The sequence below is a fragment of the Columba livia genome, chromosome 3 (assembly GCF_036013475.1).
Source record: "Columba livia isolate bColLiv1 breed racing homer chromosome 3, bColLiv1.pat.W.v2, whole genome shotgun sequence".
Taxonomy (NCBI): Eukaryota; Metazoa; Chordata; class Aves; order Columbiformes; family Columbidae; genus Columba; species Columba livia.
This window is the reverse complement of record NC_088604.1, coordinates 3726524-3747420: the sequence shown is the minus strand read 5'-3', so window position 1 is coordinate 3747420 and position 20897 is coordinate 3726524. Positions and strand designations below refer to the sequence as shown.

The 20897-nt window shown below is 45.7% G+C and overlaps 1 protein-coding gene across 3 annotated transcripts in view; it reads right to left on the bottom strand.

Moving 5' to 3' along the window:
- The window catches only part of MTMR9 (myotubularin related protein 9), a 36075-nt gene extending 15427 nt beyond the window's left edge, over nucleotides 1-20648 (bottom strand). For all 3 annotated transcript variants that reach the window (XR_010471071.1, XR_010471070.1, XM_005507218.3), the window contains exons 1-8: nucleotides 20211-20648; nucleotides 15242-15350; nucleotides 14448-14573; nucleotides 9165-9338; nucleotides 7004-7221; nucleotides 4697-4858; nucleotides 1727-1868; nucleotides 940-1160 (exon numbers count right to left, since the gene is read on the bottom strand). Coding sequence is in view for 1 of the 3 variants with exons in the window: in XM_005507218.3 (XP_005507275.1) it covers nucleotides 940-1160; nucleotides 1727-1868; nucleotides 4697-4858; nucleotides 7004-7221; nucleotides 9165-9338; nucleotides 14448-14573; nucleotides 15242-15350; nucleotides 20211-20395 (1337 nt within the window). In the remaining 2 variants the exon portion in view is untranslated. The remainder of the gene's footprint in view (nucleotides 1-939; nucleotides 1161-1726; nucleotides 1869-4696; nucleotides 4859-7003; nucleotides 7222-9164; nucleotides 9339-14447; nucleotides 14574-15241; nucleotides 15351-20210) is intronic.
- Between the last annotated feature and the right edge of the window lie 249 nt (nucleotides 20649-20897).

The window sequence follows — 20897 nt, the reverse complement described above, 5'->3', positions numbered from 1 at the left end:
AGAGCTGCACCACCAGGACAGCACAGCACCCAACCCAGGCTGGGAATCAGAAGGTATTTGAGCAGATCAACTACTAAACTTAAATGCCACGAGCTTGTAAGGAAGCTCAGCACAGGTCTATCATTACCTGACGAGGCAAACTCCAGCAAAACACAGTCCTGGCTGCTTCTTTTCAAAGCTGCACAAACATCCCAGTGCTCAAAGCATCCACTCACCACCTCAGCTAATTCACATTTCTCCAAGTCACAGGTTATGGCTGGAGGGATTTTTCATCCTTCTGTTGAAGCTGTGCTACTGCATGGCCAAAAGAACCTCAAAACCTAATCATGATGCTCGTAGCTAAACAATCAAAGCTTTTGCCAAGGTGTAACTGTGAAGCAGATCCTCCTGAAAGGAACTCTTCCATGTTTCTAACTTTCAGCAGTTAATGGATAAAAAGCAGCGCCTTCCTCATCCTGGGGTACTGGAACCAGCAGCCTACAGAAGTCCTGGTTTTATCTGGCAGCTAAGATAAGAACCAGACTTTCCAGTTTGGCCTTTGATTGCCTTGACCTTCTCCAGGCCTGTGTGAACAAGTTGGCTTCCCACAGCTACAATTCACATCATTGTTGAACTCTAGCTGTTTATTGTTTTGTGCAAAGATTTTCTGTGTCAGGGACTATATAAACTGGTGATGGGTGGAGATTTTTCAATGAAAAGACAGTCTTGGAGAAAACTAATTCAACTCTATAACCATGCCAGAGATTTCTTTCATCACAATGTCACACTTTTAAGAGGGACAAGTTCCCTGAGATGCTGCAGACTATGTGACATGAGAAGCTCACCTCTGTCAAGGGGACCACACAAGCACCTTCATCCTTTTTCAAACCAAAAGACTTGTTATTTTTGGTCAGATACAGCCCAATATTTAAAGGGTTCAACGCAAACACCCTCACCAACCTTTCATTTTCGTTGTTTCCCAGGAAAGTCCCAAACTGTGAAGCGTAAGCGTGTTCGAAGAGCATGATGAGGAACTGCTCGTTGAATTCAAAAGAGCAAGGGAACTGACGAAGGATTTGCCACACACAGTCCAAAAAGAGGAGAAACACGGGGGCCTCCCATTTCTGCTTGCTATTCGAATAGGCTGACTGGGCACAGCGCTGCTGGAAAGGGTGACCGGCCTATATGCAAGAAATAAGATAAAGCATCACACACAAAGTAATGGGGTGGGAGTTCATGTGGCAAAGACTTAGAGCTAGTTCTGTCCATGCAACTATGCTGTAACCGCTCTTTTCTACAACTGTAAGTTCATCAAGCATCCAGTGACAAATTGCTATCAACCATGACCAACTTTGCTGCTTTTTATAAATAAATATAAATTGCACTGTATTTAATAAGACAATTTTACCAAGAACAAACCGGGTAAGTGCAGCGAAGGACCAGGCTGAGGATATCAGCTGCAAGAATACAACAAGCAGAACTATGTTTTTGTGGTTTAGTCTGAACAGTGTTCTCTGAAGAGATGTTTACCCTGAGCACATATAACAGGCACTTCCCCCAAAACAAAGAACTACCGTGAAAGTGCCAGAGGTACAAATGACTCAGGAACAATGTTGCTCTTAGGACAAAGGCCATTCCCATTGAGCAGGGCTGCAACAAGGCCCAACCTGTCTGCTGCCTCTCAGGCTATTTCTCAATAAAACTGTCACTGGAATAAATTGCCGTTTTGTCCAAAGGCATTTCTTACCTGTAGCCACTCCCTCGCAACAAGAGATTCAAAGCCACGTATGGTCCTGCACCCTGGGTCCAAGATAATCTGTGCCAGAGAAGTCACCTGGAGTGTTGAATCGGTTCCTTCAGTCCCATGGACTAACACTGACGTACCTTCCCTGCGAGAGAAAAACAGCGGAAAGGAGTAACAGTGTGAATGAGCAGAGGACATCCCGAAGACTTACGCATCCCAATGGATGCCAATGCATCTCATGGACAGCAGTGTCACTACCCTGACCGTTTTGCTGACCCTTTCTTCTCTTCCACCCCACATGGAAGCGTATCACCTTCTCCACCTGGACCTTCACCAACGCTAAACAGAGCTTAGTTTCTTGCTAAGGAGTCTGGAAATCCAGAAACTTGGCCGCGTTGACTGAAAATGTACAGTGAAATCTCTTTTGTAGTGCTTAACAACTTGAATTCGTACCCCTTTGAGTTATAGCATGGAAACACATCTCAAAGTTTGCTGGTGTCATTTGTGATTTTGCTACATACTCTGAAATCTTTCCATAACCATTGCAATGAAGAGGTATCATCCCCCTAGATGTTCTGCACAACAATGCTATGAGATTCTTGCCTATACCTGGGCTTAATTGCATTTGGGCCTCAATTAGGGTTTACTGCAAGCAAAGTAGTGGCAAAAAAGCCAGTTCAGGAGAAAGAATGAAAAGGCAGAGCTTGGCCTCCAGAAATGCAGCAGAGTTAGTGTGCTGAGCAAGGACACTTGTCAAAGAGCCAAGCACAAAAGCTCCTCGCTCACCTGCCAGCACCAGTGAATCAGCAGAACAACGTGAGGAGCAGAGGGAGCTCGGAGAGTTTGGGGCAAGAAGGTTTTAGCACTTTGCTGTCACTCCCCAAGCCCCGGAGGGGACAGCAAATTCTTTCCCCTCTTCCCCATCCTTGTCTGGGTTTGGGTACAATATCAGAATCTCACCCACATGCTCCTGAAAGAAAGACTGAATGGTATTAAAAACCACTAATTCCCCTTAGCCTTCCCAAACCTTGACCCACTGTCTCAGTTCCACCAACACACAGAACAGAGAAAACGAACTGCAGGTGGCATTTATTTCTGTGAAGAGATCCAAGGTGAGCGGCAAAGTGTGGGGTAAAAGATCACAGTATCACAGTATGTTTGGGACTGGAAGGGACCTCAAAAGATCATCTAGTCCAATCCCCCCATGGAGCAGGAACACCCAGGTGAGGTCACACAGGAAGGTGTCCAGGTGGGTTTGAATGTCTGCACAGGAGACTCCACAACCTCCCTGGGCAGCCTGGGCCAGGCTCTGCCACCCTCACCCCCAACAAGTTTCTTCTCAAATTTAAGTGGAACCTCTTGTGTTCCAGCTTGATCCCATTACCCCTTGTCCTATCATTGTTGGCCACCGAGAAGAGCCTGCCTCCATCCTCGTGGCACTCACTCTTTATATATTTATAAACATTAATAAGGTCACCCCTCAGTCTCCTCTTCTCCAAACTAAAGAGACCCAGCTCCCTCAGCCTTTCTTCATAAGGGAGATGCTCCACTCCCTTAATCATCTTTGTTTCCCTACGCTGGACCCTCTCCAGCAGTTCAACTTACAAAAAGAGAAACCCCGCAGACATGGCTCGCTTTTTGAAGCAAAAAGCATAAAAATCTATATCTTAAACATTGCGACATCTTTGTCTATAGTCCAATGTCTAAAACAAACCCGGTGCCTCTATGATAATCTTCAGATAATTTCGCTCCTCCTCCCTCAGGCAGCAGCTGATAAAGAGCCAAGCAAAACTGCAAAGGTTGACTGCAAGCCTATGCTCTTCCCAAAGCAGGGCACATCAGAATAATGCTATTTTCACCTTTTATATTTCTGTCCCTAGACTTTAAAGATGCTGCAAGACCTGTCCAGGGCATCCCTTCCCCGTGGCAAATATAACTGAACCATCCTCATCAGCTCAGTGATGATCTCCAATGCCAAGCTGGCCCAACATAGCTCCGGGTAAACAGAAAAAAAGCCAAGCTGACGTTAAAAATTATGAAATTGTCCACTATCCCAGCGAGCCAGAAGAGTTTCATCACGGATCTTTCTCATTGCATGCATGCAGGAAAGAATTACAGATAAAACTATTGATCAAGAGCAATCGTTCTCTGGCACGAGTCAGTAACTAAGCACGCACCGTCAGTGCTTTTAAAAAGCGCAGCTGCTCATGTTTTAATTCAATAATGCTATTTTACCAATGAAACTGCATTTCAACCTACTAAAGTTTTCCCTGAGTGTTGAGAAGGGTTTTCTTTCCCCTCTCAGAGCTACAAAGAACTCACATCTAAACCCCTATGTCTGGTCTTACAAAGCCTGGCAGCGTCAGCTTTTGCTCTGCAGCCTGAGGTCTGATGGTAAGTTAGCCAAGTCAGCAGTATTTATTAAAGAAATAAGTGCTTGTGGCCTCAATTAACCTGACGTAAGGGAAGAACAGGATTGCGTAGATAGGACTATGGCAATACAAATTTCAAGAGGAAAAAGCACTGGACCAATTCCTGGGGAAAACAAGGAAATGCCATTGTTTTAATCTCGAGAAGCAAGGTGAGGTATTGGAAACTTCCAACTAAAACAAACACTTTATTAAAAGAACAACCTCTGTGTTGTCACTTTACTAGGCCACCAAACAGCATTTAAGATGGGCAAACTCTAAGCTAAACTTTCAGTGAAACTAACTAAATTAGATTGATTGCATCAGACATTGGGATATACCTGAACTAAATAATCTAATACCTATTCTTAGTCAAGTTTTCCTCTCTCGTGCTTGTACTACTAAAAATGCAAGCATGATCCCTTAACCATGATGAAACAGTATCTTGCATGAGTACAAGCCAGTTCGCAGTGGTCAATTACTAATAAAGTGGAAATAAAGGTATTTAACAAACAATCTGTAATCAGCGGATGAGAAACTCAAGGCTTTCTGAAAAAATACTTACCTATCGATACACTGAGCAACCAGACAAGCCGTAGTCAGTATCTCCTTGACGTGAGTCAACCAGTTGGAAGCCTCCAGTTTGCTAAGCCAGCGGTCCATATTGTGCGATTGGTCATTACAAGCTTCCACGAGTTTGATGAGGCTTTCCTGCAGAATATTAAACCTGTGGGAAAAGGAAAATGTTATGGAAAACATAAGCACTAACAACCAGGACAATGTGCCTATAGAAATACAGTGATATCAGAATAAATCGCTATGATTTATATGCTGTTATTTTAAAATATGACCCTATAGAAGTCATGTCTCCTCATGCTTTCATGGGTAATGCCAAGCCCTGGGCAACTGCCAGCAGAAAAACGCTCTTTGGACATAAATAGCCTCTTGCCTTCCAACACAAATTGCTCCATCATGCATTACAACAGTACGGCCTTTTCCTCATCCTACCTGACCTCTGTGTGCGTTCGGCCACATCTCGCACTTTCCATGTAAAACACGTTTTCAGTGATCTCACTTTCTTTACCAAGTGTAAGTGTAGCGACAACCTGGACATTATCAAGTGTCAGTGAAGCTACACCAAAAAATTTTGGGGATTTTTAACCTGAAAGTCACCTGTTACCAGGTCACAACCCCAGAACATTTCAAATTAGACTCAACTTCTTGACACAGAACCACCTTAAGATTAATTTAGCTAATTTCTTAAGAAAAAGGTGGGGAAGGGAACACATTTTGTACGACTTCTGCGGTTGTTGCAATATGCCCTCAAGCCATGAAAGCTGGTATTTAGCATGCAGCCGATAAAACCAGATACTTCTCTGGTGTGGCTTCACACTACGTCTTCCAGGGGCATCAAACTACAGATGGATCAAATGGCACTTAATGCTGATTCCAGCGTGTGCTCTGGTCTAATGGAGGATGTAACTAGCAGACTAGATCTCAAAACAGCTGAGAAAGCCAAATAATAATAGCATGAGATATTTAGTCTTTATATATTGTGGTTTAATCATTCCTCCCTATCTGATGCTTATGTCCACCTGTAAAATGATCAACAAACAGAAGTCCACACAAAAATTTTAGAAGGAAAACCAAATACTTCAAAGAAACAGCCAAGAAATTCCTTATATTAGCTCCTCAAGAGTTGGCCTACAGTCATCAGGGGAGCAATTACTTTCCAACAGCTTCAGTAACGTTACTGTATGCCTGTGTAGAAGGATTCCCCAAAACTAAGGGTTAAAAGCAGTTGAACAAGGTCAGACTACAAGTCTATTTAGCTTAAAAAACTTGTCTCCAAACAACCAAACAATGCTAGATGTCCCGAGAATCAGAATAGTTTAGATGGGAAGAGACCTTCAAAAGCTCCCCCAGTGCCACCCCTGCCATGAGCAGGGACATCTGCACCAGCTCAGGTTGCTCAGAGACCCGTCCAGCCTGGCCTGGGATGTCTCCAGGGATGGTTCACCCACCACCTCGCTGGCCAACCTGGGACAGGCTCTCACCACCCTCATTGTCAACAATTTCTTCTTCATGTCTGGTCTGAATCTCCCTCCTTTAGTTCAAAACTCCCTGTCCTATCACAACAGGCCCTGTTAAAAAGTCCATCCCCATCTTTCTTATCTCGGCCCCTTTTAAGTACAGAAAGACCACACTGAGGTCTCCCCGGAGCTTCTCTTCTCCAGCTGAACACCCAACTCTCTCAGCCTGTCCTCCCAGCAGAGCTGTTCCAGCCTCGCATCATTTCTGGGGCTCCTCTGGCCCCTCTCCAGCAGCTCCATGTGTGTCCTGTGCTGAGGACCCAGAGCTGGACCAGCACTGCAGGGGGGTCTTACCAGAGTGGAGCAGAGGGGCAGAATCACCAACCTCAACCTGCTGCTCACGCTCCTTGTGATGCAGCCAGAGATACAATTGGCCTCTGAGCTGCAAGCGCACATTGCCGGCTCATGTCCAATCTTCCATCCCTCAGCACCCCAAGTCCTTCTCCTGGGGGCTGCTCTCCATCCCTCCATCCCTTGCACCACTGCAAAAGGGGAAGACAGGAAGGCTGGAGCACAGCTGTAGATGGTCACAAAAAGAGCTAACACCAAGAAATCTGCCCAATGCCTGTAACCTGCAGCAGGTTGCCCAGAACAAGAAACAAAATCCCTATATCATCCACATAACCTTGTTTTGCTAAAAAGGAATGTGACCCTGTTGACAGGAACCACGATACACGGCCATTTCTTACAGAAGCAATTGCTTTATGGAGCTAGCACGGCTCCACTAATGCAACCCTACAAAGCTGAGCACAGAGGAGGGACTGTGTGATTTCACCCACCTCTCAATACATTTGTGAATCCTCCTCCACATGGGATAATGTACTTCTTGTTCAAAGCCACCTCCCTTGGCCCTGGCCTGCTGGGCAACATTCAAGGACCTCGTGTCAATGATGTAGCCACGAAACCCATGCCGTAGCGTGGCGTTTATAAGCTTCTCATCTTCTCTACATCGTCTCCCATTCGTACCTGTCAGAGGCTGGCTGCTTCGCATAATCACCTGTGGGGACAAATAACCTTGAATTAGGCACTGGAAATGGAGAGACTCCAGATTGAAAGTCATCGACCACTTGAGCTCCAAGAATTGAAGGTTTCAAGTCACTCTGCAAAGGACACCCCTCCACTAGAGGGTTTCTTTGGGGTGCAAACAGCAAACCGATGCATTAGATCGCTGGGTCTCAATGCCAGGCACAGAACAGACTCTCTGGAGATACGTGCTGCTCAACTTCACACTGGATACTCCTATTTTCCATAAAAATTCAGGTCATTTCAAGAATGCTTACAGGAGTGAGAGAACCTTACAAAGCTTCCTCTCTCAGTTCAGGTGTAAAGCCCAAGCGGCACAGCTCACACCACACTTCTGCTTCCATCTACCTCAGTCTTAACCCACGTCTGGACTCAGGCAAACACCTTGATCTGCACAGTTGGATGCACAGAATGATTCTCTATTTCTTCCTACAGCTGTTGTTCTCCCTTGTCCTGAATCTTTCAGTTCTTTTAAATGCAATCTCTTGCAGGGACTGAATTTATTTAAAAAACAAACTAGAAATCCTTGAATTGAGCAATTATTTGGCAGTCCACTTCCTAAATCACAGACATCTTCTTAGAGGCTTTATCCCTTCAATTATTCCTGTAGTACCATCTCTGTAAGCCATTAACCTCGCTTCCTGCCAACAGCTCCTTTATGAACCAACGTTTTCAGGATTGTCATTTTTCAGGTTTCTTCCCAAGTCTGTTTTTAAAACACCCGAGTCATTCATGTGTTAAAGATGCCTACGAGGTACAGTTTTACCCAGCGGTTAGACTAATAAAAAACATCAGTCCACAGATTTATGAGCTGAGATTTTTCTTTAGGAAATGCCTTTCAATTCAGAAAGCATCCCAGCCACTCAAATGATAACTAAAGTGCGAGGGCAGCCAGTCAGCAACCCCAGCTACGCTGCGAGTCAGAAAAGCAACGTGACAGACAGTGTTACTGTCACAAGCTCAAGCCCTCCGAGCCAAATGACGTTATATTCCTCGCACTTAAAACATGCAAAACTCAGAGATATAATTGAAGAAATCCTCCTTCATGAGTTTTCAGTTGAGCTGAGAAAAAGCAGAAAGCAGGACTGTTAGGAAGGTTGTTGATGGCTGATTTTAAAGCAAAGGAAAAAAAACCAACCCAAAGTATAATGCTAAGTCAGACCTGACATCCTCTAATTCCAGGCTTACAATCTTGGCAACAGGAGGTGAGAGCACATTAGAGCATTTGACTCAGAAGCCTGGATCAGGTTTGTAAACCACAGGTTGGACACCCCAACATCCTCAAACTGGGTTACATCAGCAAGAGGTAAAGAATTCCTCAAGAACTGCATGAAGTGCATTTGTTAATTATAGCTTATCAGTCACTCAATTAGATTTTTGGCTCGCCAAAAGGTGGTAAAATCTGCACGACACCAAAAATTTGCTACTCCTGACACGTTATACTGACAGACTCAGAGAACAGATTGTTCTGATGGCTCGTTCAACAGTTCCCCAGCAGAAGTGGTGCTGGCTCTGGCACACGTGCTGTCATTGTGACTGTTATGGAGGAGACAGCCCAGCACCCCGAGACAGGACAATGTGGTTTCTGCCGTCCTTCCAGCATGAAGCCTCTTGGCAGACGAAGCAAGTAAGGGTGCCAGCGGTGGCTTTGCAAGTCTCATCTCACGAGCAAGCTCGTGCCACATACGCTCCCAAACCAGCACATTAATAGCTCTTTCTAAGATGGAGATTACTCATTCCATCCCCCAGAACCAGGTTCATTGCGTTGAATAAGTTGGAAAAGAAAACAAGTCAATGTCTCGTGATCTGTATTAAGCGTAGAGCATGAGTTGTTTGGTTTGTTTTTTGGGTTTTTTCTTTCATTAAACAGATTCACACACTTCCTTCAAGTAAAACCATTACTCAAATGCAGCTTACCATCTTGTTCTTTGTATGATAATAGCTGAGGACTGGGAAGCGACTGCCCTGGCGAAACATGGCAACTCTCCGAAGTTCGTCGTCACTGACGGATTCAGGGACAATGACAACCGGAGGGTAGGAGGAACAGACGGAGAATTCCTTATTGACATAGCTTAGACGCCATTCAGTTGTCTGAAAAAGATAAGAACGTAAAGGCTTTGGGTCAAAAACCAGAATATTACAGTTATGGCATAACATACAAGGGAAGCAGAACTTTTGTAATTAGAATAAAGCACACACAGAGTAATATCAGTGACCTATCCCATTTGCACCACAGATGAAAGCTCAGTTGTCTCTATTGGCATAAACACTTTTGTTCATCCAGGAATCTGGTCCCTCTAACAGCATAATTATGCTAATCAGACAGATTAAACCCAGCACTATATCCTGTCTCCAACAAAAATGTGACAAAAAAGATGCTCCACCCTCAGTGGAAAAAATGTCTTCCTCATGTCTGGCCTGAATCTCCCTCCTTTAGTTTAAAACCATCAGCCCTTGTCCTATCGCAATAGGCCCTGCTCAAAAGTCTGTCCCCATCCCCATCTTCCTTATCAGCCCCTTTTAAGTACTGAAAGGCCATAATAAGGTCTCCCCAGAGCCTTCTCTTCTCCAATATGTTCCTAAATCAGCAGATATAGGAAGAAAAGGTTGATTTAAATGCAAGTAACATCTGCGCAGACCTCTATTTGTGCTGAAAGCAGAGTTAGTAACACTGCCCACAAGAACACTGCCAGTCAAAAAGCAAGAACATCCACCAACTCCAGACAATGAAGCTGCAATTTAACATTTCCAGCTTGGTTCTTTTCTACAGGCTGTGCTTTACGTAAACCACCACAACCACTCCTCCAAAAACATCTCTTGGAACCAGCACGGCATTGAAGCACAGAGTTCTCATGGTGACCTACAAATGCTTGTAGAAGAAGTGCCGAATATTGTCCCCCAACACCCTCGTGGGCACTTAGCACAAGAACTTGGGCTACCGGACACCTGGCATCAGACACAGGATTTGGCTCCATGCCATGCAAAACCAAAGGTCAACGAGCGGCCTCACTAACGAGGAGTCCTCTTTTACCAAAGTCCAGGCTGGAAGAGCTGACGCTGCCCTAACTACAGCCTTGGACAGGCCAAACCTTCATGGAGGGCTTGTTGCTTCTGGGTTGGTACCACATCCCTGTCTCCTGCGTTAAGGACACCATCACAGGACACCAAATAACCATGAGATACAAATTTTCCCCAGGGGCACGCAGCACTCAGCAGAACCTTGCCTAAAATTTGGCAGGGAGCTGAGCTCCTGGTCCTCGATAGCAGGACAGTGGCTTTGGCTGAGCTGCATCTCCAGTCAGCACACCCTCCTCCTGTATCCTTACGGCCAACAAAACCTGCTGGCAGGAGTCTTGGTGGGGAAAACGACCCAGAAGACTCTACATCTTTGGATTTTAGCAGCAGCATGAAATTCTTAGATGTAGTAGGAGAATCACAGTCAAATTTTCCTGTAAAAGCTCCAGCCACAAATTTAATGAAATAGAACAAGGGCAAGTGTAGAGTCTTAAATCTGGGCAGGAACAACCCCAGGTTCCAGTGTAAGTTGGGGAATGATCTGTTAGAGAGCAGTGTAGTGGAAAGGGACCTGGGGGTCCTGGTGGACAACAGGATGACCATGAGCCAGCACTGGGCCCTTGTGGCCAGGAAGGCCAATGGCATCCTGGGGTGCATTAGAAGGGGGGTGGCTAGTAGATTGAGAGAGGTTCTCCTTGCCCTCTACTCCTCCCTGGTGAGACCACATCTGGAATATTATGTCCAGTTCTGGGCCCCTCAGTTCCAGAAGGACAGGGAACTGCTGGAGAGAGTCCAGCGTAGGGCAACGAAGATGAGTAAGGGAGTGGAGCATCTCCCTTATGAAGAAAGGCTGAGGGAGCTGGGTCTCTTTAGTTTGGAGAAGAGGAGACTAAGGGGGGACCTCATTAATGTTTATAAATATATAAAGGGTGAGTGCCATGAGGATGGAGCCAGGCTCTTCTCGGTGGCAAACAATGATAGGACAAGGGGTAATGGGATCAAGCTGGAACACAAGAGGTTCCGCTTAAATTTGAGAAGAAAATTCTTCTCAGTGAGGGTGGCAGAGCCTGGCCCACGCTGCCCAGGGGGGTTGTGGAGTCTCCTTCTCTGGAGACATTCAAAACCCGCCTGGACATGTTCCTGTGTGACCTCACTTGGGCGTTCCTGCTCCAGCAGGGGGACTGGACTAGATGATCTTTTGAGGTCCCTTCCAATCCCAAACATACTGTGATACTGTGAAATTAAAATGTAATATAAAAAATAACTTTTGAAGAGAAACAGGCAGCTGCTACCAAGGTATCTTTTTGCTTTCTTTCTTATAAACTCCCTTGCACAGACAAAGGTGCGAGACAGCGAACAAGACCTTAAGTAACTCCTCAGTTGAGGCGGTTTTGGTACAGGCTCAGGAGCATTTGAGGGCAGAGACCTCATAGAGGTGCCACAAAAAAACTCCACTCGTTTGTGCTCCAAGAAAGCTTCGGCAAGACAAAAAGGCAGAGGGATAACTTGGGTCTCCCAGAAAGTAAGAGAAGAGGAAAACATTTAAATTATGTAGTAATGTAGTAACAAAAAACCCATGCTGATTCAGGCAGGCTGGTTTAGCATGAATTAATCACCCAGCTCTGAGCAGAAATAAGTCTATGTTCCTCTTTCCTTTCTTCTAGAGGGTTCCAACCTCCTGAATGGCAAAAGGATATAAATCCATCTGACCAGCCCAATGGAAAACTAGGACTGATTTAGAGAGGTTTTCTGGTGATTAAGCTTTTGTATCAGATGAACAAGCTGATCTGAGTCACAACACTGCTTCATCATCGGCAGATCCCAAGTGTGCAGCGTAGGAGACACCAAAATTGTCCCTTTTGGTGGCAGCCTAAGAAAAAGCTGTTGGGAAAGGTACATGTTGTGTGTATTATCATCACCGAAACAGCAACTGCTACCTGTGTTCAGTAGCATATCCAGGCAGACTTGTACCAGCCCTGTTGTAAGCTTATTTCATTATTCATTAGCCTCAAAACAGCTTCTCTCAACATCTACATTTTATAAAAAGCACAGGTTCGCCCAGGTGCAAAGTTAAATCACATCCTAGGTGGAAATTGTTCAAGCTTTTAATGCACCAACCATTTTTTAAAGCTTTTTGGGGTGTCTATGTTAAATTACAGCAGATTTCATCCAACGGTGTTCAGTTTTACTCCAGGTGACCCTGCTTTAGCAGGTGGGTTGGACTGGATGATCTCCAGAGGTCCCTTCCAACCTCAACCATTCTGAGATTCTATAATTTGTTTACAAAGAAAAGAGTATGCATGGATACAGAATAGAACTGATAAATATCTTACTGCCACATCGGATGAAGAGAAGGCAAAATGAAAACTCCCGTGTGCTTTTTGAGAGAGTGGCCGTCACTGGTATCACCAGTATGGAAAGGAATGGATCCATCTGATTTATCTCCCACTTTGATAATTTAACACTGCCCGTAACCTCCTCCCCTCACCATCTATAACATAAGAGAGAAGATACTGTTATGTCTTCCAGTTATAATTTGCTGTTATATGGGAAGGAGGAGGAGCAGGGCAGCAATTAGCACCATTGATCTTCTGTAGCACGACTACTTCTGCAGAGACCCGGTTTACCTGTGCAACGCCAGCTTCAGGCTGCTAAAATATATTCCAGCACGAATCAGATAGTAAAGCCAACAGTGCAAACCTCCTTTTGGCTTCTGCTTGGGGGTATGTCCACAATTTGGAAGAAAAAAAATTGCCATTACTCACTGGAAGAGCGCAAAACTCCGAAGTTAACATTTATTTCTCCCAGCGAGAGATCTGTACTATAGGGAATCAGAAAAAACCTAAACAGTTAAGGATAGAAGCAGTAAAGGATTAGGGGATGTGGAGAAAGGGAAGGAGAGGACTCCTGTATCAAAACTAGCGTGGTCAGCAGGACAAGGGCAGTGATCCTTCCCCTGTACTCTGCATTGGGGAGGCCACACCTGGAGTATTGTGTTCAGTTCTGGGCCCCTCAGCTCAGGAAAGAGATTGAAGTGCTGGAGCGGGTCCAGAGAAGAGCAACAAGACTGGGGAAGGGACTTGAACACAAGCCCTATGGGGAGAGGCTGAGGGAGCTGGGCTTGTTTAGTCTGGAGAAGAGGAGGCTTAGAGCTGAGCTCAGCACTCTCTAGAACTACCTGAAGGGCAGTTCTAGCCAGGGGGGGATTGGTCTCTTCTCCCAGGCAGTCAGCAATAGGACAAGGGGCCATGGGCTTCAACTCTGCCAGGGGTCAGTTTGTATGTCTTTTGGCAAGAGATGAAGATGAGATATGTGAAAGTACTCCCATTATGAGATAAAAATAGGAAGATTCTTGAACTCCTTTAATTTTCTAGTGATTTCATCATGAATCTGGTCAAGCTTATATTATGCTGTTATTAGTCATAAACAGGAAGCGATACACACTGCAGACAAGCTGAGTTGCAGATAGAAGAAAAAAAATTGATATTTTTTGATGCTGTACTAATGGATGTGGTCTCAGAAACCTGAGATGATGCAGCAAGTGCACATATTTAATGTGAAACAAAGACCTGTAACACAGAGATGCTAACCCAAGGCACTACTGAAACAGGCAATCTGCAACCGAGCCAGCTCCAAATACATCAAATCCAGCATTTGAAAATGAAGTTGGAATAACAGATAAACAGGCAATGCCATAAGAACTATTCCTAACCTACAGGTACCAAAATAGTATCAACTTGTGCTCACAGCACCTGGAAGAATACAGCTGGAAATATCCTGCTGTATGAACACCCCAATATTTCTCCAGCATGGACCAGAGTGAAGAATGTTTCAAACTGGGCGTCTGGCTAAGAAATCCTTAGCAATTCTAAATTTGTTCTTGCAATAAGGAAGCCCATCCCCAAACGACAAAAACATTTCCTACCTTCATGTCCTCCCAGGTAACTTTCCAAAAGGCCTCAAAAATCCCTTTGTAGAAGGTGAAACACAGGAACATTTAGCACATAAATAGAACTGCCTGACGTTTCCAGAATGAATATTTGAACAACACTCACTTTCCACCCAGCACAGAACAGCTTTTTACCATCCAAGATTTCCACTCCTGCTACTACTGGATGAAATAACCACAAATTACTTGCACAAGTACATCCAAACGTCCGTGCAAATCCTCAAGATCCAACCTACCATTGAACTGAGGAGCTCAAATTCTTGTTCAGGCAGAAAAGAGCGCCAGCCATCCTCAACGATTTCAAACATGGGCCGGTAGAAGAAAGGATACATCAGAGTGACAGAATCCAAGGTGGAAAGTGCCTGCGTGGTGAGAAATCAATACTTAATTCATTCAAACTGCTATTTTTTTAAAAATAAAAGGCAAATAATGTTTTGCTCTAATGTTGGCGGGACAAACTTAAGCCACCCAAAAGTATCCAGCTGTTAAGCTTTATATATTAAGTGACCTGCAGGGTAGTGTAATGCACATAAAAACAGTAGCATAAACAGAGATAACAGACAATTTAACTGCAACCAGGGATTTGTGCACCATTTCTGCAGGCTACACTATGTAACAGGACCATTAAAGGATGAGAAAGGTGCCCCCTGAGCAGGTATAACTAATGGGACACATCCTACGCCACATTTACCTGGTGACTAACCACAGAACTTAAACTCAGTCACTTAACTTGGCTTGAGATACGTGAAACTCATCCAGACGGATTTGGTTTTGCCTCCTCATGCTCCAGCATAATGAAGCTGAGCTTCACTTTCCTTAATGCAAGATATTTGATCAAGAAAAGATGGAAGCTGTTTGTTTTTTTTAAAGAACACCTACAAGCAACAAGCAATATTATAACAACTGGAAGGAAATAGCCATTCCAGAATAGCCATTAAAACCTTCCTAACTCGAAACCAAAAAGCTGTGAAGGTTGAGGTCTGATCAACATCTGAGACCATAAGTGTGATTTATCATGATGAATTCTTACCTCTATGGAGTTTGCAATGTTCAAACACTCCTCCATTCCAGGTATATCCAGCTGAATAATCCGCAGATCTTTGCATTTTATAATGACGGTGCCCAGTGAGCCCACAAACCTACAGCAAGACAGGAAGAAAGAGCCTCTCAGGAACGAGATTTTGTAAGGTATGATGAGGTATTACAGCTCTCCCCACAACACTTGCCTACGTGACAAAACTCCTTTAGCAATAATTTGTCTGTAATACCACAGTTTCAAAAAATAGACAAAAAACAAACCCTCTCTTCACTATTTGCCAGCTGATCTCCACTTTTGTTTTTAACTCCATCCTTGTGATACAAAAGTGAGTGGAAGGGCAAATATCACAAGATAGTAAAGATTTTCTTCCCAGCTTTGCTTTAAAACACCAAAGAAAATATATGCTCAGGTATTTCCTGATAGTACTGGAAGCTTGAGCTGCAAGTTTTGTGTTTCATTACAGTCATGTGGTGAAACTTTGAGGATTGCTACAAGCATTTGAGTTGAAATTAATTTTTAAAATAACCTTTCAGTCTGGCTACATTACACTCCTCTGTTATTTTAAACAAGAAAGTTTGGTTTCTGATACCTGCAGTCCCACAGAGACATTTGCTCTGCAAACCTCAGAGGAGTTAAGGTTTTATCACCGCAACTCAATGTAGAAAAGCCTCTGGGTTACAACACACGCACAGCGCACAGACGCCCTCTCCAGTCCTTCATAATACCTGAAAGAAGGATGATGCCTGAACAGAAACTGAGTATTTTCTATACCTTAACTTGCATTCACAGAAATGCTGTAGATTTTATTCCACAAAGCAGTGAACTAAGGAAAAGCAGCTGAGTCTCCTCATACACCACAGCAGTGCCTGCAGCAGCCAAGGGCAATGCAAGAAGCAGTGAAACCTGAAGGACCGAGTTTCAGTCCCTCGTGGCCCAACAGGCCAAGAAAGGCCTTGAGGTGCTGGAGCGAGTGGAGAGAAGGGACCGGAGCTGGTGAGGGGCTGGAGCACAAGTGTGATGGGAACGGCTGAGGGACCTGGGGGTTCAGCTGGAGAACAGGAGCTGAGGGGAGACCTTCTGATCTCTGAACTGCCTGAAAGGAGCTTGGAGCCAGGGGGGTCGGGCTCTGCTCCCCAGGAACAAGCACCAGGAGCAGAGGAAACGGCCTCAAGTTGCACCAGGGGAGGTTGATGTTGGATGTGGGGAACAATTTCTTCCCCAAAGGGCTGTTGGGCATTGGAACAGGCTGCCCAGGGCAGTGCTGGAGTCACCATCCCTGGAGGGGTTTAAAAGACATGGAGATGAGGTTCTTACGAACATGGTTTAGTGCCAGAGATGGGTTAACAGTTGGATTCGATGGTCTTGAGGATCTTTTCCAACTAAAATGATTCTACGATTGTAATCACAGAATCACAGAATCCCAGAGTGTCAGGGGTTGGAAGGGCCCTGGAAAGCTCATCCAGTGCAATCCCCCCATGGAGCAGGAACACCCAGATGAGGTTACACAGGAAGGTGTCCAGGCGGGTTGGAATGTCTGCACAGGAGACTCCACAACCTCCCTGGGCAGCCTGGGCCAGGCTCTGCCACCCTCACCCCCAACAAGTTTCTTCTCAAATTTAAGTGGAACCTCCCATATTCCAGTTTGTATCCATTGCCCCTTGTCCTAAAGGGAAAAAGGAAGTAAAAGGAAGGGCAGAGCTGTCCACACTCCATCCCCATTTGGATAATAAATAAATAAATAATAATAAATAAATAAATAAATAAATAAATAAATAAATAAATAAATAAATAAAGCTTTGGGTTGCTTCACCTGTGCTACAAAAGGTAATTTAACTTACAATTATTATTATTACATCTGGGCAGTGCTGAAGGAAGAAGTGCAGGTGTTTCGACAGAGCAGTTCTGTAACTCCAGCAGAGCCAGTCTGTGTATCACTTGCCCTCATTGCAGCTCTGTTTCACAGATCCTCAATGCAGTAACAGTGCAACTGCAACTCATTGCCAGGGCTGTGCTTCCTTTCCATGTTTCTTTATGCAAAAACATCATAGGAGATCACTAGAGACTGCTGCACTTCAAGAAACCCTACAAGTCATATTTAAATTGCTTAAAAAGCTACAAAAAATAAAGCAGCAGTTCAATCATCAGATAATGAGGGAAAACACTGTTTTGTACAAAAGACATTCACATTAGGGAGGTGGCAGAACAGATTTCATGAACCTGGCAAAACTGTTGTGCATCGATAACCTGAAGCAGTGCTAAACTGGACCTTTCTACAACCTTTATTGGTGCTAAATTGGACCTTTCCACAACCATTATTGGTTTAAGAGCCTTCTTATTCCATTCTCTCCTGCACTGAGGAAAAACATACTCTTATTCTTTTATATCACCAAGCTTCATTGCAGTTCCATTCACACAAAGCTTCTCTCAGGGAGGAAAACATCTGCTCTAGAAACAAGGGCTGGCAATTAGGGCTGAGAGTATCTGCAGACGTAGTTAAATCTGTTATAAATCACGTACATGACGTACCACTCCCTCGCCACAGCTTCGAATGTTCCTTGCTCATTTGGTATTAAATTACATTGTAACTGCAACTCAACTCATTAAAAAATAAAAAAGAAATAAAAGCTTGTGTACAATGGTTCTCAAAATGGAGCTACGGCTGGTTTAGTTCAAGCAGCAAGGAGGGGGAGGCCAAACCGCCCTGATGATGGAGCAGAACTAGATGGGAATGATTTCCTCAGGTTTCCATCACTCTGTTCCTCTCCACCCTCAGGCCAAGATGCAGCATTTCTCAGAAATGCTCCGAGAAACCAAGAACACGGGAACAAACTTAATCAGCATCCAGCACTTCACCCGTTCTCAGACTCATAGGTCACCTGCTATTTTTAATTGCTGCTGCTTGATTTTACCAGAAATTTTACCAGAAATCACAGAATGTCCTGAGCTGGAAGGGACCCACAAGGATCATCGAGTCCAACTCCTGCCCCTGCACAGGACAAACCTAAAATTCACACCATATGTCTGAAGGCATTGTCCAGTCTCTTCTTGAATGCAGTCAGGAAGTATATTCTCCCAGGTTGCCTTAAATGTGAGGAAAAGAGTGGGCTGACTTTTTAATTAAGAAAAATAAATAACTATTACAAGGAAAGTGAAAAAAGACCAAGGGGAGAAAGAACACAACAACCAGGTGAGATGTGACAGCCACTCAGTGAGGGAAGTGTGATGGGGTGGGGGTCCACATAAAACAAACAGAAGTTAGGGTAAGAAAATGAATCGCTGAATTCCCTGCAGCAAAAGAGGATGCGTGAAAATAACACTGAGCGCTGCAGCTACAGCTCGGCTTCACCATGTTGTTCCTATGAGGAGTGAGCTGTTAAAGAGTTACTGATTTCCGTGAGCAGTTTGGGGAATAAACGGGTGATGCTGTCGAGCGGCAGAAGGCTGACACGGGGCTGAGAGAGTCTGGATGACGAGGGAATAGAGTGTACTATCAGCAAGTTTGCTGGTGACACCAAGCTGGGAGGGGTGGCTGACACTGGAAGCTGTGCTGCCATCAGAGACCTGGACAGGCTGGAGAGTTGGGCGGGGAATAACCTGATGAAATTTAACAAGGGAAAGTGTAGAGTCCTGCATCTGGGCAGGAACAACCCCAGGTTCCAGTGTAAGTTGGGGAATGACCTGTTGGAGAGCAGTGTAGGGGAAAGGGACCTGGGGGTCCTGGGGACAGCAGGGTGACCATGAGCCAGCACTGGGCCCTTGTGGCCAGGAAGCCAATGGTACCTGGGGTGAGTTAGAAGGGGGTGGTCAGTAGATCAGAGAGGTTCTCCTGCCCCTCTGCTCTGCCCTGGGGAGACCACACCTGGAATCTTGTGTCCAGTTCTGGGCCCCTCAGTTCCAGAAGGACAGGGAACTGCTGGAGAGGGTCCAGTGCAGAGCAACGAAGATGATTAAGGGAGTGGAGCACCTCCCTTATGAAGAAAGGCTGAGGGAGCTGGGGCTCTTTAGTTTGGAGAAAAGGAGACTGAGGGGGGACCTCATTAACGTTTATAAATATATAAAGGGTGAGTGCCATGAGGATGGAGCCAGGCTCTTCTCGGTGGCAAACAATGATAGGACAAGGGGCAATGGGATCAAGCTGGAACACAAGAGGTTCCGCTTAAATTTGAGAAAAAACTTCTTCCCAGTGAGGGTGGCAGAGCCTGGCCCAGGCTGCCCAGGGAGGTTGTGGAGTCTCCTTCTCTGCAGACATTCCAACTCGCCTGGACATGTTCCTGTGCGACCTCACCTGGGCGTTCCTGCTCCAGCAGGGGGATTGGACTAGATGATCTTTTGAGGTCCCTTCCAATCCCAAACACACTGTGATACTGTGATTTCGCATCTGCCGTCGGTTTTGCGGGGTGACACAAACCAAATCACTTCATCAGCACCTCAGCTTCCACCTCTGTTGAACGGTGGTAAAGCTGCATCCTTTATAAAAGGCGTTTCAAGAGCTACTGATGAATAGAATCGTTTCAGTTGCAAGAGAACTTCAAGATCGAGTCCAACCATAACCCAACTCTAGCACTAAACCATGTCCCTAAGAACCTCATCTAAATGTCTTTTAAACCCCTCCAGGGATGGTGACTCCAGCACTGCCCTGGGCAGCCTGTTCCAATGCCCAACAGCCCTTTCCATGAAGAATTTTTTCCTAATATCCAACCTATGGTGAACAATTAATACTGAGCACAAATGACAAACGTGTTTACATATAAAAATTCCAACTACATATAGGACAAAAAAAAATAAATCTTAATATAAATAATCAAATATCTAAACAGACTGAGAATCAACCTGCCCAGTGCTCTGTGCATTCTCCTCTCCAGACCTGGATGTGAGCAGCATGAGGCACCAGCCAGTCTTGACAACCACTTTCCAACCCCAAACGGGGCGCCATCAAGCAAGGAAAATAGGAATAAAATACCTTTTTTCGATGGAATCGATGTTGGAGTGCAGCAGCCACAGCTCCTCGGCGTTATCGCGCCGCCGAGAGGAGAAGATGAGGTGATGGCCGGTCAAGCACAGGGTCCCCTCCAGGGCCTGCAACAGCGGCTGGTGCAAAACCACGTTGTCCGCCCGGGGGGTCTTGATGAGCTCCGCGAACTCCATGTTCGCCGGGGAAGGGAACGGGCCCGGAACGCAAGGGAGGGGGTGACACCACACCCCCCCCGGGGCCTTCCCGGGGTCCCGCTTAGCGGGGCCTGGCTGAGCGGAGGTGCGGGGAGCCCCCGGTGGTTGGCACCGGGCGGGACCACCGGGCAGCGGACACGCCGGACCCGCCGCTCGGAAGTTCACCGGGGAGCTTCCCAGGATGCCGGGCGCTCACGTGACGCGGCCGGGTCCAATCCCCGCCCACGCCTGCCCTTACCGGAAACGGAGCTGGAGCAAAGGGCCCGGCAGAACGCACGGGGCGAGAAAAATAGTTCCGCTGCCTCATGGGGGAGTTTAAGAGGGTTGGGCGGGGACAGGGGTGTGGCCTGGAGAGAAAGGGGCGGGCCCTGACGGAGGGACGTAACGGGGAGGGGAAGCGGCGTGGGAGCGGGACTTGGAGAAGGGGGCGTGGCTTTGGGGAAGGGGGCGTGGCTATTGGAGCGTTGTTTGGGAAAGGGGT